Here is an 18,846-nt window from a genome sequence, read left to right as displayed (position 1 = left end):
TCGTTTATTTAGCAGACACACTTAGTCAAAGCTTGTTGCTGTGCAGGTTACCTATAGAGTGTAGGTAAGTTGTACATTTGATCTGTATTTGAGCTCATCGGGACATGAACGTGTGAACTTGGAGCTGTTGCAATCTTGCTTGACAGATTCATGCCAGAGGTGTAGTGTGCTCGAGACCGGGTGAACGAGTAGACGTATAATTGTTTTAACGATTCATCATGCATTTATTATGACAATGACTTACTCCTCTCATCACTGTTCACGGCAAAGGCATGTAAGTTTAATGAGTCTGCTTCTCCCCTCCCGGCTCCGTCTGCAGGAGTCTGATCGGGGGGAAGGAGGGAGGAGGCTCGGGGGAGGAGGAAGAGGAGGAGATCCCAGAGTACCTGAGGCTACATCAGCTGCTCGTGAGAAAGATCGGCGAGATCTGCCGCATCGTTAACCAGGTAGAGTCCTCCACTGTGCCAGGCAACAGGATATGGGGAGAGACTTTGGGGGATGGAGAAGCAGCAGGAGGAGGTTGAAGCTAGTCCCCGCAGTCTCTGGGTTTGGAGAGGCTGTTAACTTTATTAGTGAAACAGTGCTGTGCCTCTTTTTCCTGTAGGGGGTTGGGAGAGTTTACTCTAGCCAACTCTGCGCTAGCTTGCACTGCTAAAGCATTGTAGCATCTTTTAGCCATTGATGCCATTGTCTACTGTGGGCCCCAGTAAATACTGCGGTATGGCTAAGATTGGATCAATCAGAAAACTGTCTATGGTGGTATTACATGTGCTCTCTGTGACTGACCATTCATTTGTTTGTGCAATAGCCCGTTTATCGGTCATGTGTGTGTGTGATAGCCCGTTTATCGGTCATGTGTGTGATGTGCCACTCTGGTCTCCCCTTTCTTGCTCCACAGCGCCTCCTGCTGCAGGACCTTCACGACAGCCACGTGTGCAACTCCCTCCTGGTGGCCGAGAGTGAGGAGGATATCTGGAAGAACGAGTCCCTGTACAGACAGAGGGTGGCAAACTCCGATGGTACATCAGTAATATACACTCACATACACTCACACTCACACAGAGAAAGAGAGAGAGAGACGCATATACTCACTTGTATACACTAACCATACACTGCTCATACAGTATGTACACTCACACACACTCAAGTTGCAATGTCAATTCAGTTGTAAATATAAGGTCAACGGTGCATCCACGTTTAATCATTCAGAATGACTGTGGGTTCGTCAGTGGCGTGTAGTCTCATGATTCTTCAGAGCCCCTCTGACAGCCCTTTTGAGCCTGTGCTGTTTTATGGCGGCCGTTAAGCCCCAATCGGCGGGGTAATTTCCTAATATCGCTGATTGTTCCGCCTCACTGTCCGTAAATGAATTGGATCCAGGAGATGGCGCAGAGACTTGTTTTTGAAAGCAATAACGCCGTGGCACGCGCTGTGAAATGGGTCCCCTGGAGCAGAGAGGACTCTGAGGAGCCATTAAAGGAGAATTCCGGTGTGATATTGACCTAAAGTGTATCGAAACATGATACCGAGTGTGAACGTATGTCTCATAGCCCATCTCGACTTGTCCCCTGCACTCCAAAATCTGGCGCTTGTTAGCCGATGCTACCAACAACTTTTTCAGTAGTGGTGCTTCAGCATCGGGCTAGCCATGCAAATAAATCACTGTTTTACACCCATTTACGAGGCTCAATGTATCTCCACACTTCATTGGTAGACTTCCTAGGGCCCTGACATTTAAAACGAGACATTGAGAACTTTGAAAAAGCACTGGTAGTTTACTTACAAGACGATTTATACAGACAGTATCTTCACGAAGTTTAACGTTTGCAGCCATCTTGAATTTAGTCACGATAAGTCGAGCAACGAGTAAGAATGAACAGGTATGATAAGGGATCAGATTCCAAAAATAATTCAGTGGAAATGCATGGATTCCAGTTGCTGCTACTGGAAGAAACTGGAATCCATGCATTTCCACTGAATTATTTTTGGAATCTGATCCCTTATCATAGCTGTTCATTCTTACTCGTTGCTCGACTTATCGTGACTAAATTCAAGATGGCTGCAAACGCTAAACTTTGTGAAGATACTGTCTGTATAAATCGTCTTGTAAGTAAACTACCAGTGCTTTTTCAAAGTTCTCAATGTCTCGTTTTAAATGTCAGGGCCCTCGGAAGTCTACCAATGAAGTGTGGAGATACATTGAGCCTCGTAAATGGGTGTAAAACAGTGATTTATTTGCATGGCTAGCCCGATGCCGAAGCACCACTATTGAAAAAGATGTTGGTAGCATCGGCTAACTAGCGCCAGATTTTGGAGTGCAGGGGACAAGCCGAGATGGGCTATGAGACATACGTTCACACTCGGTATCATGTTTCGATACACTTTAGGTCAATATCACACCGGAATTCTCCTTTAAGAGCTTCTGGCTCTCATTTGGGCTTACTGTTGTACTTTATGTTGTTTTATTGTTGTTGTTTGTTTGTTTCTTTGTTTTTTATGATGTTGTCGGTGTTCGTGTTTCAACTGGCAGAGCGAGATATCATTGAAATCATAGTCCTGGGTTTGTCACCCACAATTATGAAACACATACAGATACGGATGTACTGTGTGTGTGTGTGTATGTGTATATAGTTAGTGTATATAGTGTATATAGTAGAAGTTACATTCGGGCTTTTATCCAAAGTGGAAAACTAATATATATATATATATATATATATTAGTTTTCCACTTTGGATAAAAGCCCGAATGTAACTAGGTAAAAGTGCTTTTATAAATAAAATACCACAAGATAAAATGGGTAATGTTTGATTCTGCTGTATGTGGTCTTCATCACTCTGTAGACTACAACGCAGATGAGAGCTACCAGCCACGAGACTACCTAGCGGCCAACATGCAGTTCATTCCGGGCCACTTTGCCTGTGATGTGGTGTGGAGCACGGTCATTCACATTCACCCCCGACTAAAGATGGGGCCCAACATGGGCGTGTCCCGAGGTGAGTGGCAGCACAGGAGACCAATCAAGAAAGAGCAAGCAAACTACATCTACACTATTCTTCTAAACTGCAAGCACCTTCATAAACACCAAAACAAAGCAAACAAGCAAACATGGGCGTGTCCAAAGGTGAGTGGCGGCACAAGAGACCAATCAAGAGACAGCAGGCCAAGTACGTCTACATTCCTCCATTATCACCAAAACAAACCATCTTGCAAGTTCTTGGCAGCTGTTAGCTCCACTAACATTGTCTGGGGAAGACAATGGTCCAGTGCTGTAAAAAAAGCAAAGCCCTTATGTAGGATATTAAGTTTAAAGGACTTAATTAAAGTTGGGCTATCACACTAAAATCCACCACTAATGATTGGGGGCAGCTACTGGCTAATGCTTGAGACTTTCTCCCTCACAAACTCACAAACTTCTGATGAGTCTGAAACCACAACTCCGAGCATATCCTAGTTTGTCTTGATGACCGCCATCTCAGTCCTAATTATTCAATCACATTAAGGATGGAAATAGTGGATTTTGAGCTACTGTGCTAGTCTTCATGGCCTATTTGCTTCTTTCTCTTTCTTTTTCTCTCTCTTTCTATCTCTCTCTTTTCAATTTAGTCTAGATGAGCTTTTTTATATACAGCATTAGCTGTTTTATATACAGCATTACATACAGCATAGCATTTTTTTAATAGCATTTTTTTTTTAAAGCAGTGATGCAAACACAACAATTTCTGTTAAAAAGTTTTAAAGAAAGAAGAAATAGTTATTCTGATAACTGATTTTCTCTCTCTCTCTCTCTCTGTCTATTGTAGCCATCCAGGCCCTGCGGTCTGTGCTCAGTGCTTTCTGCGTGGTCAACAGGAAGAACATGTTCGTCTACCAGGAGCGCACCACCAAATCCGTCTTCTACCTCAGGTCAGTGCTCTCGTCTCTGGCCGTCCCCTGACACCTCCCTCCGTTTAAATCCCTCTTCTCGTCCACCCTGCAGTGCAGCGCTGCCTCAGCTCAAACCACATACCTCCAGACCTTTATTCTCTCTGGACCTTAATCCCTTCATTCTTGCTCTCTTTCATTCGTTTATTCGTTCATTCGTTCATTCGTTTATTCGTTTATTCGTTTATTCCTTCATTCATTCCTTCTTTCTTTCTTTCTTTCTTTCTTTCTTAATTGTTGTGTTGCTTCTATATATGGATGCTCCCTATATTTTTTTCCTCTGTCCTACAACCTCCCTCCGTTCTCTCTCCCTTCCTAGACTCTCTGAGACGTCCCAGACAGGGAAGTACTCCGACCTGGATGGCAACCTGCACATGGCACGCTCTATGGGCTTGGCCCGCAGCCAGGAGCCCCTCTACTCCGAGGACCTCACGGTATCCATCCCCTGGTGTCATTTTTCATTAAGCAGCCGGCAACTGCGGCCCTGAAGAGCCATTAGGGCTCTGATTCCTGCTCGTGATGGGGAAGTCAAATGGCCGGCGACTGCATGATTTACCTCCTGCTTACAAAGCAGGAACGCGTCCTTGGGCTTTATAGGGTAGCAAATGACAAGTGTCCCTTATTTTGGAGCTGAGCGGCTTCTGTAATTACTTCTGAGAGGATGAGGGATGGCGATGGAGGCCATGCAAAACTCACGATGGATGGGCCCACCAGCTCACGCATTCAAATGTTGCCTTGAGCTGGCCGTGCGTGCGTGCGTGCGTGCGTGCGTTGGAGTGACTATCTGCATGTGTGTGTGTGTGTGTGTGTGTGTGTGTGTGTGTGTTGGAGTGACTATCTGCATGTTTGTGTGTGTGTGTGTGTGTTGGAGTGACTATCTGCATATGGGTGTGTGTGTGTGTGTGTGTTGGAGTGACTATCTGCATATGGGTTTGTCCTTGTTTTTAATTGTGGTTTGTACTCCCCAGGGGTCCCGCTCCTCGCTTGAGGGCTCCAGACCGGTTGGACAAGTGGACAAACACATCCTCCTGCTGGTGCATGGTGTGGGCAGTGCAGGTGAGACAGAGAGAGAGGGATGAACGAGAGAGAGGGGGAAGAAAGAGCAAAAACGAGTGTGCCATAGGCAGCCAAAGAAGTACGATCAGCTCCGTGCCACCTGCTATCTGTCGCCTCCTTCACTACACCCACCTCCTGTTTTGGAGTCCTCTCTCTTTTTTCAGCGAACGCTACACCTCCACCTTCCTCAACCCAGCTCCCCCACACCTTCCCTTTCTCTACAACTCCCAGCTGTCTTGCCCTGAAGGGGGAGGAGAAAGGGGGGATGAAATGGCTGACTCATTTCAGCACAGCTCAGTGCGCATGCCTACAGCCTCCCGGCTGCACTTCTACTCCTGTCCACTAGGGGTCACTGTTGCTCCTCCCTAACGCCTCCCTGAGTACCCACTGCCATGACGTCACCCCATTCCCACCCGATCTGCACAGACTGTCTTAATGCAGACGTTTTTTTATACTCCCTCAGTTGCATAAGCACATTTTCCCCCCTTTTCTAAGCCTTACCTCACCATTCCCTAAATCTGAACTTGAAATTGCAGGCATTGTATCAGTTTGCACTGTGCAGGGCAACACCATTTCAGCCCTTAGTTAGTGTGCTCCACCCACACCACTGTATTTCACCTCCCATAACTAGCACTGAAAATCTCCAGCTCCTCACATTTCAAAATGGAATAAATACATTCATGAAAGAACGCCCAAGAATAGCTCTGGTAGGAGAGTTCATTTCTCATTTCTCATAGGGATTGATACAGTCACCATCTGCACACCAAGGTTACATTTTCGCTCTGTGCAGAGATTGAGTCACTGTCAAAACAGTTCCACCCAACACAAATTAGAAAGAACCAACTCAGGTTTTTGCCACAGAGTATATTTTTTTACACCAATGGAAGCCTGACTGTGCAAAATGAACTTTGGTGAAGTGATATAAAAATGAAAATGTATATAGGGTAAAACGATGTGCCCATTTGAAAGATGTATCTGTTGAGGGAAATTACTTGAAAATCTGATTTCCCATTCAAGTAGAATAGCATTAGTCATTAGCATTAGCATTCTAAATGTTTCTTGCCCTTCCTGTGGCGTGGCCGGCTGTATCCACTACAGGTAGAACAGACACGTGGTCTTTAGCCCATTTATCACTCACCCTCCTTAATTATGTGGGAACAGAGTCCACAGCTGAAAGGAGTAGAAAGCTGCTCAGAAGAGACACAGGAAACCTTTCAGGCATTGAGTCAAACTTTCCTGAATGGAGTTTAGCAGTCAGAGCACATCTAATAGTTTCTTAAGAGTACCTACTGTGGATTGCAAAAATATTCAAAAACCCTCAAAAATCTACATAATTTTCTGGTTTACTAAAAATGCTTGCCATATCAGTATTGGCATTGCTAACACCTCATGCATTGGTGTGTTTCTGTGAGCTACTGAATTGGCCAAAAAGCTCTATCTCATATCTCATATGACTGTAAAAAACATTCTCAGTGTATTAAAGCAACCACGTAGATGCTTAAATATGAATCTAAAATATTGGCATCTTTTTGCATGGCAAAAAATGGCATCAAGTCTAGCTTACATTATAAATCTGATTGGGGAAATGTGTGCAAGGATCTGTAGTTGTCAAAAAATGCTGACTTGAATACTGTTGCAAGGTTCTGTATGTAATATGGCTTCTGCCTATGACGTTCACAAAGCGAGGTGGTAATACAGCCTAGTTGTTCATTCCTCATCTTTAGTAATGCCACAGCTGCATCACTTTGTCAGGACCTTGTAACTCCTTAAAAGTGTTTCTACAGTACATTTACATAAGATGTAGGGGCCTTTCAGATGTCCTGAAAGATCCTGTCATTCTCTGACTGGAACTGGGACTTGTCCCTGTCCATCATACTCTGTGTTTCCCTTCCAGCCGAGGGTTATGACTGACATCATCCTGCTCCTATACTGTGGGTAGACGTTCAGCCGTGCACATCTTCCTATGGACGTTGCCGTCAGAACACACAGAAATCACAGAATGAGATAATATTTAATTTTTCAAGATTTATTTTTTGATCATTGACTGCATTCATGATTTGTACAACAAGTTGGACGGATCATTCTTTTTCATAATTTTGTTAATATGATTTGGTCTTTTTCATACATTTCAAGGCATTGCATATATATTGCAATATTCCATGGGCATTCTTGGTAGCTTTTTCGTGTGTATTTCCTACGTCTGGAGATAAGTGCATACATGCATATATTCTTACATCTATTCCTTATACAAGAGCAGCCTGTTGACCCCATTTGATGTCTGTCTGTTCCATATTCAGGAACTCTGTGCATACAGTACAGTGTCAGCCCTGAGGCTAAAATGTGTTTGAGAACTGATAGTTCCTGAACTACATTTTGACAGCCTGTGCGTTTTTAGTTGTAGCACCACACATGTGTGGAAAAAAAGACCTGATGTGAATCTCATGATTCACCTGTTGACAGTTTATTTGACATTGCAACAACAGGGGCATATGATCTGTGCCATTTATATGTCTGACAGGTCATTACTGTTTAGACTATTTAGAATCAAGATGGGAGCACATCTATGAATGAGGCCCTTGGGAAATGCATGAACGTGAAAAATATTTGACAGAAAAAGCAATGAAATCCATTGTAATCGATTGCTATGATGCATGACAGTTCCAACTATGCGTTTTCCATAAATGTGGTTTGGCATTTTGATTGAATTGTGTGTGGAAGCCATGAGAATAGTTTGGAAGCCTTCTAGCAAATGAGCTATTGATGCGCATTGTGTCAGACAGTTTTTCAAGAACAGCGATGGCCATTTGAGGATTGCACCTATGCAGTGAAGGAAGCCTTGCTGTGAAAGCCTTTTTCTCCCAAATTTATTCCTCTCCTGCAACGTTGGCACGCCACACAACTTTTTTAATTCACGGGTATCGTTTGTATCCAGGGATCTGAAGTTTGTGTTTTTTGTTGTTATTGTTGTTGTTGTTTTTAATGCAAGGAGCTCCAAGGCTCCAGACACCTGTCAGACTATTGATTTGCATATATTTTGCTGGTGCGGAAGAAGCCATGGAGATACGGTCCTCCTCCTCGATGGTTAATTAAATAGTGTCTCTTCTGTGAAATGATGAGAGATGGTGCCCCTGTTGTGGCAGTGCAGAAGCAAGGTTTGAGAACTGGTAGGTAATAAGCAGTAGTTTAATGTAGGAGGAGGATGGGATGTTACATGCAAGGGAATTTCTCTGCTCCCTGGCCCTGGTGTTTGAACATGCGTGCAAGCCTTCACCTGCTCGTAATGGATGCTGTGTGAAATATTTCAGTATTTGGCCTGTTTTATACAATCCAGAGAGCATATTATCCAAAATGCACCTGATGTTGAAACCCCTAATATTGAGATCCTCAGATAGCTGCTGATGCTGAATGGGGGGCTGAATGAATTCACACTCAAAGAATCTTAACCAGATCTAATCCAGGTCCAAACCAGATGTGTTTCCCCAAAAACATCATTGTGCTGTGTCACACCAGTCTCCCACCAGCCAGATACCTCCCGACTTCTTATGGGACCTGGCCCGTTCTGATACCTCCCGACTCCTTATGGGATCAGACCCGTTCCGATACCTGTCTGAGTTTGATCCAGATCAGATCCTGATCTTGGCTGTATTTTCCAAAAGTATTGGATGTGATGAGCATATTGTAGTTGTGCTGCATTCAGCATAACAGTAAGGGATATATGAGAGCTCAATATAAGTTTGTTTGTTTGTTTGTTTGACAGCGGCCTCAGAAGGCGTATAGGAAATGCATCCTCCGTCTAGTCACAGTTGTTCCTTGGTTCCAGCCCCGACCTGGTGTTAGATCTGTGCTGGGTCATGGCCAAGTCTACTCCAAAGCAAACTGCTTCCAGGACTGGATAGCCACTGAGGATTTTGTTCATATCCCTGTACTTCTGTCTTACTCTTAGCCATCTGTATGGTGGGTTTTGTGTTATGTAACCTCACAGTGGGCACAATTTGCTCTTGACCCCCCCTTTTTTAAGCTTCTTTGATAAACTCAACCTTGCCTGTTACTGTTAAAAACTTGTTGACAGCCCCTGCAGCAGTGAATAGATGGAGTCAGAGGATGTTGAAGCAGGGTGGTCAGGGTATTGAATGGGGTCATTCATGTCACAGGCTGATCTGTGTGTTTTCTGTTTGTGTGTGTTCCTTGCAGGTCCTGAGATCACAGACGAGCTAGTGAAGGTCCTGCGTAAGCGTCTGGATGAGGCCACGCTGGACATCATCACGGTGATGCTCGTCCGCAACTGCAAACTGACCCCGGCTGACGTGGAGGTGAACTTCAACTCTTTTCTGCACCCCCCCCCCCTTACGATCTCCAGTTCTATTTATCTATCTATCTATCTATCTATCTATCTATCTATCTATCTATCTATAGAGCTATCTATCTATCAAACTAGCTGTCTATCTATCGAACTATCTATCTTTCGATCGATCTATCTCTATCTTTATCTATCTTTATCTATCTATCTATCTATCTATCTATCTATCTATCTATCTATCTATCTATCTATAGAGCTATCTATCTATCTATCTATAGAGCTATCTATCTATCAAACTAGCTGTCTATCTATCGAACTATCTATCTTTCGATCGATCTATCTCTATCTTTATCTATCTATCTATCTATCTATCTATCTATCTATCTATCTATGTTTTCTTCCATCAATCCCCCTTCAATTCTCTCTATCTCCTTCCTTCTCTCTCTCTCTCTCTTTCTCTCTCTCTTTCTCCCTCCTGATCTGTCTCTCTTTGCTCTGCTCTGCCACTGCCCCTGCTCTGGTTGTAATCAGCCCTAAACGCAGGCAGCATCTTAAGCAGCGGGCTGTCTGGTGCCGTGACTCATGTCTCAGGCCCATAGCGCTGAGCTGAGCTGTGCTGTGCTGAGCGGAGCTGTGGTGCTATGCTGTGCTGCGCAGGGAGACAGTAGCTAAGCAGGGCTCATTAGTCCTCCTCCTGTCCCTGCCCTGCCTGCCTCCTCTGCCTGGGATGCTGTCTGCCACAGCTGTCCACACTGGTCTGGGGATACATAATCCACACACACACACTTTCTCTCTCTCTCTCTCTCTCTCTCTCTTTCTCTTTCTCTTTCTCTTTCTCTTTCTCTTTCTTTTTCTCTATCTCTCTCTTTCTATCTCTATGTCTCTATCTCTCCACCCCCCCTCAAATTCAAATTCAAAGTTGCCTGCATTGCCAAAGTAGTGATCATATTAAGGGCAAGAAATCAGAACATATACAGATATAGAGCATATACACATTTGTATATCACAACTCATATGTATAAGCTGGATACAAAATCAGATCATATACAGATATAGAGCATATACACATTTGTATATCACAACTCATATGTATAAGCTGGATACAAAATCAGATCATATACAGATATAGAGCATATACACATTTGTATATCACAACTCGTATGTATAAGCTGGATACAAAATCAGATCATATACAGATATAGAGCATATACACATTTGTACATCACAACTCGTATGTATAAGCTGGATACAAAATCAGATCATATACAGATATAGAGCATATACACATTTGTACATCACAACTCGTATGTATAAGCTGGATACAAAATCAGATCATATACAGATATAGAGCATATACACATTTGTACATCACAACTCGTATGTATAAGCTGGATACAAAATCAGATCATATACAGATATAGAGCATATACACATTTGTACATCACAACTCGTATGTATAAGCTGGATACAAAATCAGATCATATACAGATATAGAGCATATACACATTTGTATATCACAACTCGTATGTATAAGCTGGATACAAAATCAGATCATATACAGATATAGAGCATATACACATTTGTATATCACAACTCGTATGTATAAGCTGGATACAAAATCAGATCATATACAGATATAGAGCATATACACATTTGTATATCACAACTCGTATGTATAAGCTGGATACAAAATCAGAACATATACAAGCATGTTTATGTTTATGGTATTTAGCAGACACTTTTGTCCAAAGCGACTTATAGTAAACACTATGTTATTAGATAAATGTTTTAAGTGCAAGTTGTACAGTTGAAACATTTCTTGGAAGTCCCAAAACTATCATAAGAACATAGAACATTAAATACCGCATTCCACCAACGAGGAATTACAGAGGAAAATAGTTTTGACTGACTTTTTAGCATTAATGGATGGTGGACACAGCAGACGCTTATCAGAGGACCACAGTTTGAAAGAAAGGGACATAGAGCTGAATCCAGCTGCAGATCCAGTGTCCAGTTGGCCAGAGTGAGGGATTTCAATTAAATTCTGGCTTTTAAAGGAAGCCAATGAAGAGTAACTAACTTGTTACATGTGTCTTCTTTGGCTGATTAAAGACCAGGTGTGCTGCTGCAGTTTAAATAGTCTGTAAAGGTTTCACTACACAAGCAGTTAGGCCAGCTAACAATAACAACAACTTATATAGCACTTTTCAAGGTACCCAAAGCTCTTTACAGTGAAGGGGGAGCCTCATTAACCACCACCAATGTGTAGCTCCCACCTGGAGTCCAGTCTGGAAAGAAACATGGCTTGCAGAAGAAGTTATAAGACATTGTGTCAGATAAGATATGATCTTGTATTGGATAAACTGACATGACTTTGTCACTGAGGCTACATGCTTTTAGAAATGTACGTCCCGTTTTAGCTGGGGTCAGTGAAGATGAGCCGAGCTGGATGCTGATATGTTGGGGAATAGCTCTATTAGCTCAGTGTTGGAGAGAGAGCAGAAGGTGTCAATCTTTCATCCAGACTGAAATACCCCTGAGGCGTACAGAAATCTGAGCAGAAAGAGGAAGGACATCAGGTGGTAAAGACATGTGAAGTTGAGTATCATTCGCATAGCAGTAATAAGCATATCTGTGGGAGTGAATGATCTCACCCAAGGAAATGGTGTTAATAGAGAAAAGAAGGGGCCCTAGTACTGATCCCTGAGGCACACCTGTGGTGAAGTCATCAGAATTCCATACCTGCCTTTGCCAAGACACACTGAATGGACATCCTTTGGGGTAGGATGCAAACCAATTAACAGCTTTTCCAGAAATTCTGACCTCAGATAATATAGAGAGGAGAATGTCATGCACTGTGTCAAAAGCTGCAGGTAACCCCAGTAAAAAGAAATAAAATCTGATGACTGAGCAGAGGCCTTAGCTGCACCTAATGCTTTAGTCACAGACAAAAGAGCAGTTTTGATAGAATGACCATTTTTGAAACCAGATTGCTTAGGGTCTGGTAAGTTGCACTGAGAAGGGAAATCAGAAACGTGCTTAAACTCTACTTTCTCAAGACAAGAAGGAAAGAAGGGAGACATATTGTTCTTCACCTCAGCTGAAATGGGTGTACTTTTCTTGAGTAAAGCTGTAATAGATGCTTGCTTGACAGAAAAAGGAGCTTCTCCAGAACTGAGTGATGAATTAATCACATGCGTGAATAGTAGGTGTGATGGATGGATCATGTGATGGATGGGTGGGGAAAGATTGCATGTATAATACAGGGACCAGACTGGTAACCCCTCTCTCTCTCTCTCTCGCTCCCTCTCTTTCTCTAGTTCATCCAGCCCCCTGGTTCCCCAGCCACGGAGGTGATGGAGTTCTCCCTGCCCCAGTACTCGCTGTGCTGGTTGCCGGCTGTGGCCCACTACCTCAGGCAGAACCTGCTCATCTTCTTGCACATCCCCAAGTACACCGACAGCAACATGGAGCACCACTTCAAGGTAGCGCCCTAGTGCCTGTTCCTTTCTCTGCAGTGCTCCAGGGTCTAAACAACCACACACACACACACACACACACACACACACACACACACACACACACACACACACACGCATTTCCTATACCTCCTTCTAGTAGTGTGGTCCAGCAACATGGAGAGCACCACCTAAAGAGCCCGCCCTGTCTCTCTACACACAGACACAAAGACACACAGACAACTCAGACACACAGACAACTCAGACACACAGACAACTCAGACACACAGACAACACAGACACACACACAGACACATCCAGGTAGTGCCCTAATGATGTCTGTCAGTCCGTTTTGACAGGAGCTGACCAGCATCCCTTCCTGAGTCCCTCTTACCCCTGTCAGTGCTGTCACTGGCCTCAGTAGTCTCCTGGTAGGAGATACATGGGACTTTGTCAACTCAACTAAAGTTTAACACTCATACTGCCACTGAGCCTTGGGTACTAACTTGCAAACTGATGCATTTTGGCGATATTTTTGATGATGTTCAGCTGTGAGAGGTATTATAAAATTTTCATGAGGTTTGTGAGCCAAGGCATAAAAACTACATAGATAATAGCCAAGACGGCTCGTGAGAATGACCGGTGCGGTCCGCACCACTGCTGGGCACATGATCATATATCAAGACCGGAGGTGCACAGAGAGAGAGAGAGCAGACCGCTGCCAAGGCCAAATGCTGTATCTCGCAACGTTAGCAAAAGTGAGACAGGATTTGTCATTGCCGCCCCGTAAGTCAAAACTGCTCCAAAATCAAATGGGTTCTTCCTGTGTCCATGTTGCACCTTTATCACCCACTTTCCACTAAGATGAAAATCACAGGTTTTACGCATTTTATGCATAGTCCTGCAAACAAACAGACAGACAGACATTCAGACAAACCGTGAACACGTAACCTCCTTCGTGGATGAATTTCAGAACTAGGGATCTGTAAAGCATGCCTTTTAGCACAGCAGAATTCTGAATAGTCAGTCTTCAAATACACCCTCGGCGAGCTTCGCAAGCACACTGCACGAAGCTTTGCTGTGTAGCGTTTGAAAATGCATTACTGCTGAGACCTTTGACTTTAATGAGGCACTGAATCTGTGTAGAAACACCCACACCTTGGCCGAACTCTCCAATGGATTGTCTCCAGACATGCACTGTGTATTTAAATATACAGTAAGACAGGCCCAGCCTTGTATGTTTAATAGAGGTCGAACCACTGCCCACATTAAGCAGGTGTCATGGTCTTAATGCATGCAGCACCACTGGGCAATGAGGGGGCCACTGTGGGGGTTAAAGTCCTGCTGGAGTTCACAACTCCAGGATGCCCGAGATTTCATATGCAAGTAATTCTGCTGCTAATGTATTCAATGTGATATGCATAGTCTGAGGGCGCTTTGACAAGACTTTCTTTTATATGGATGTGCTGATGTGAGCTCGCACTCTCCCTCTCCTTTCCTCCCTCATTCTCTCGCTCCCGCTATCTCTCCCTTTGTTCTCTCTCTCACTTTCATTTGCTCTCTCTCTCTCTCTCTCTCACTCCCTCTCATTCGCTCTCTATGTTTTGTGCCTCTCTCTTTCTTTCTGTGCTCTCTCTCGCTCTCTCTTTTCTGCATCTCTCTGTCCTGACGGTGTCTGACGGTGTATTGTGCCCTTGGTTTGCAGCACTACTTCCACTTGAGCAGTGAGCTGCCAGACTCCGACCTCTACCTCTACAACAAGCCTGGAGGCCAAGGGACCGGAGGAAAAGGTAACTGCTTTCTTTCTCAGGCAGTTTTCATTCTTTCATTTTTCTTTCTTTCTTTGTCTCCCAGCCTATGGAAGTGAACAGACACACACACAAACGGACACACACACAAACAGACACACACACAAACGGACACACACACAAACGGACACACACACAAACAGACACACACACAAACAGACACACACACAAACAGACACACACACCGACACCCAAACAGACACACACCCACTGACACACAAACAGACACACACACAAACAGACACACACACAAACAGACACACAGACAGACAGACACACACAAATACAGACACACACACACACACACACACACACACACACACACACACACACACACACACACACTCACCCACACCACCTCTACCTGTATGCCCCCACCTCCTCGTCTATCTCTGGTGTCCTCCCTGTGTCTCCCAGGTTGTGATTTGTTTCCCCACACCCTACATTACACGCCCTAAATCTCACTCGCCACCTGAAAGCTCCTCGGCTCCTCTATAATTAGACCCAACTCCTTGTTTACCTTTCTCGAGTAATTTACCGTCTCCTCCTCCTCTGCTCCCACCATCCCCACCTCCTCCTTCTCCCTCTCGTCTCTCCTCCTCCTCCTCCTCCTCCTCCTCTCCCCACCCCTCCATCTTCTCCTCGCCTGCCCCTGTTAGCACTGCAGACTGCAGTTTTTTTATGTTGGTTATTATTTTATTTTAAGCTGCTGATTTGGGGGAGAGGGTGAGAGTGAGGGAGAAAGAGAAAAAAGGGGGGGATAGAGAGAGAGAGAGAGTGAAAGAGTCATCACCTTGGATGTGCTGACTGGTCACTTCTGCGTTCACCGGCGCCCATATTAAAATGACCAGGCAGATGATGAAGCGCCAAGCGTCGCTAATAAACACTCAGCCCTTTTTGTACCTGTTGATGCACCTCGCCTGGAAGCAAAAAAAAACATACCCCTTCCACACACACACACACACACACACACAAACACATATACACACACACACATACACACACACACACATACACACACGCACCTACATAAATACACACACACACACATACACACCTACATAAATACACACACACACATACAGTACACACACGCACCCTTCTCCCTGCTCTGGTGCCTCGTGTGCCTGGTGTTGATGTGCTGTCAGTGCTTTTACAGCTTTGTTGAACACAGTCCCCGAGGTAAGCGGCAGCATGAAATAATGACCCGTCACTAACCACTCGTGGACGCTCCGCTCTGCTCTGCTCTGCTCTGCTCCACTTCTCTCCGCTCCTCTCCTCTTATCTCATCTCCGTTATTATCAATACCTGTCAGACGATTCACGACGGCTTAAATCTCCAATATAAGTGCGCGTCTTTTTTTTAAATAACCGTTTAACGAGTCCCTCCTCATGGAGGAATCGTCCCGGCCCTGCTATTAGCGCTAGGCTAATATTTATGTATTTGATATCGCAGCGAGGTGCGGGACTCTTTAAGGGCGGTCGGACGGCATCTCCCTCAGGCTCCTGAGTCTTAACTGAAGGGGTTCTAGTGTGTCGTCTGTGTGTGTGTGCGTGTGTGTGTGTGTGTGTGTGCGTGTGTGTGTGTGTGTGTGTGTGCGTGTGTGTGTGTGTGTGTGTGTGTGTGTGTGTGTGTGTGTGTGTGTGTGTCCCCTTCTTCCCAGACCGCCGCTCCTTCCTTCATGCGGTCTAACGACCCTAATTGCCAAGCCGGAGCATATCGCCCCCCCACCCCCCTAACTCGTTAATTTGAAGTGTCTCACAACAAGGCAGTTAAGTTATTTAATATCACTCGACCCGTCCCTGCCTGCTCACCTGCCTGCGTGCCTACCTACCTGCCTGCCCTCCTAGCATGGGGGTAATTGTGTCAGGTACCGGCAGGTTTAAGTGTTCGTTGGCAAGGCTACACAGTGCTCTGGGCTGCCGCTGGGAGTGACACACACACACACACACACACACACACACACACACACACACACACACACACACACACACACACACACACACACACACACACGGCCAGCTAATTACCCAATCCTCCATTCCCAGGTAGTTGTCACATGAATCTTTTAGGGCTCCAAATTAGAGAATCTGCTAATTGAAATGTGTGTGTGTGTGTGTGTGTGTGTGTGTCTTAACTCCTGAGTATGGAAGATGAGAGTATGCTAATTTGGTATTGTGTTTGGTGTCTGTGGTATGTGATTAGGTCCCTAACTTCATTGAGGTTTGCTCATCTGTCGTCTAAATGAGCTTTTTCCTGTGGTGTTGAACAGCGGCCATTATCCTCCCTCCCCCCTGACCTGTGCATGTGCTTGGTTGTGGTGAGGATGGAGAGGGCACCTTGCTGGTGATAAGAAGGCTATCCACTCCATGGTGGAAACAAACACACAGACACACACACACACACACACACACACACACACACACACACACACACACACACTCTCTTTCTCTCTCTATCAAACACACACAGACACACAGACACACAGACACACAGACACACAGACACACAGACACACAGACACACAGACACACAGACACACAGACACACACACACACACACACACACACACACAAACGCACGCCCACTCACTTAGCCTGCATTCCATTCCAAGCCCACCATTATACCTCCACTACTTACCTTAGGAGGTGTGCATGTTGTGAAAAGTCAGTGTGTGTACTTTGTGTGTGTGTTTGTGTATGTCCTCCTGTCTTGAACACCTCTGTTGTCTGGGTGTCTCTGTTGTTTGTTTGTTTGTTTGTTTGTTTGTTTTTGTTATTGTTGTTGACTCAGGTACCATGTCGGAGCTTGTACAGAATCTCTTCCCACCCTCCCAGTTTCAAGGTATCACCCTTCCCCCCTCTGTACCCAACCTGAACTCAGCCTCCCAGTCACTCCTGCCTCCCCTCCACCACCTCCCCAGTCCCCTCCACCACCTCCCCAGTCCCCTCCCTCCACCACCTCCCCAGTCCCCTCCCTCCACCACCTCCCCAGTCCAGTCCCCTCCACCACCTCCCCAGTCCCCTCCACCACCTCCTCACCCACCTGCTCCTTCCCCGATCACCACAACGCCCCCCTGCTGGACTGTATTGGTTGCTCTACCAGTCGTCACAGAGCCTTTGCGGAGCTGCGTTCATTTAATTTGACTTGTGGTTGTGGAGTTTCCTTCTTTTGAAGCTCATCCTCCACCAGGCCCATACCCCCCCCAATGCCACCCACCGCCTGCATGGCTTGGGCTTCTGAGCAGCATGCCGTCTGTTTTCTATTTACCTCCCTGATTTGCAGTTGTGTCTGTCTGTAGAGTATAGGTGCTGCAGTTGGGAGCAAGCTGAAAAGAAAACCCAGCAAAATCTTTTGCAAAAAGTTAATATTCTACCTTTTATATAAGACTGTTTTTCCTGGAAGGCATGGCATGGTTTAGTAAGGTGGTGAGATGCATCACGTCATTTTATGTGGTGTGTGTAGCCCTGTCATGATAGTTACATTATTGACGTATCATTTGATATTTAAAGATGTCCACAATAACTTTTGCAGGTTATCAACTTATTTCTTGTATATTTTTAGTTTAAAACGGTGTCTTAAAATATTGCAAGGATTAACCTAAAGGCTTGAGTGTACTTTTGCAAATACAGTCAGTCGTGCTGTATAGTCATACAGTGTGTCCAGTTGTGCCCATCAGTGTGTCCAAAGTATACTTCTTTTGCTGGTGCAGATCTGTCTCAGTAGCAGAAGGTGTATCGCTTATTCACAGTGTATGAAGTATCGCTGCATCTTGCAAATCTACAGCAAAAACTGTTATGAGCAGGTGAAAACACACAAATGAATATGTGCATGTACGCCTGTCTGCCCTTTGCATGAAAGTGTCTGCTAAAGGAATAATTAGCGTAGATAATATGGCTTCTCTTGACCAGAGCCAGAGGTCGAAAACTTGCATACACGCACAGTCAGTAAGATTTCATAAATAGCCTATGCTTTTTCAGCATGGCAATTTCACTAGCTTAAGTTCATCTGAAATATCACTATCACGCCCAATTGTCTGAGCAGTGGGCCAAAAAAATGCCTTGTACTTGCATTTTGGTGCGGTTAGCATAAAATGGTCTGAAATGACAATATTGTTGACATCAATATCAATATATTGTCCAGTAAGAAATAGTTATTTTGACAGGTGAGGGTGTGTGCGTGTGCGTGTGCGCGTGCATGTCTGTGTCTGTGTCTGTGTCTGTGTCTGTTTGTGTGTGTGTGTGTGTGTGTTAGAGACAGAGTCGCTCTGTGTCACTGCTCTCCTGCTCTCCTGCTGGTGCTCCGA

At 44.8% G+C, this 18,846-nt stretch overlaps 1 protein-coding gene across 7 annotated transcripts in view; it reads left to right on the top strand.

Moving 5' to 3' along the window:
- Positions 1 to 18,846, top strand: part of szt2 (SZT2 subunit of KICSTOR complex) — a 127,468-nt gene that overhangs the window by 40,119 nt on the left and 68,503 nt on the right. For all 7 annotated transcript variants that reach the window (XM_042057768.1, XM_042057763.1, XM_042057765.1 and 4 more), the window contains 9 exons: positions 320 to 446; positions 899 to 1,019; positions 2,841 to 2,993; positions 3,801 to 3,903; positions 4,241 to 4,355; positions 4,890 to 4,977; positions 9,169 to 9,287; positions 12,595 to 12,759; positions 14,438 to 14,522. In XM_042057768.1, the coding sequence (XP_041913702.1) occupies positions 320 to 446; positions 899 to 1,019; positions 2,841 to 2,993; positions 3,801 to 3,903; positions 4,241 to 4,355; positions 4,890 to 4,977; positions 9,169 to 9,287; positions 12,595 to 12,759; positions 14,438 to 14,522 (1,076 nt within the window). The remainder of the gene's footprint in view (positions 1 to 319; positions 447 to 898; positions 1,020 to 2,840; positions 2,994 to 3,800; positions 3,904 to 4,240; positions 4,356 to 4,889; positions 4,978 to 9,168; positions 9,288 to 12,594; positions 12,760 to 14,437; positions 14,523 to 18,846) is intronic.

The sequence above is a fragment of the Alosa sapidissima genome, chromosome 12 (assembly GCF_018492685.1).
Source record: "Alosa sapidissima isolate fAloSap1 chromosome 12, fAloSap1.pri, whole genome shotgun sequence".
NCBI lineage: Eukaryota > Metazoa > Chordata > Actinopteri > Clupeiformes > Clupeidae > Alosa > Alosa sapidissima.
This window is presented reverse-complemented; position numbering and strand designations above follow the sequence as displayed.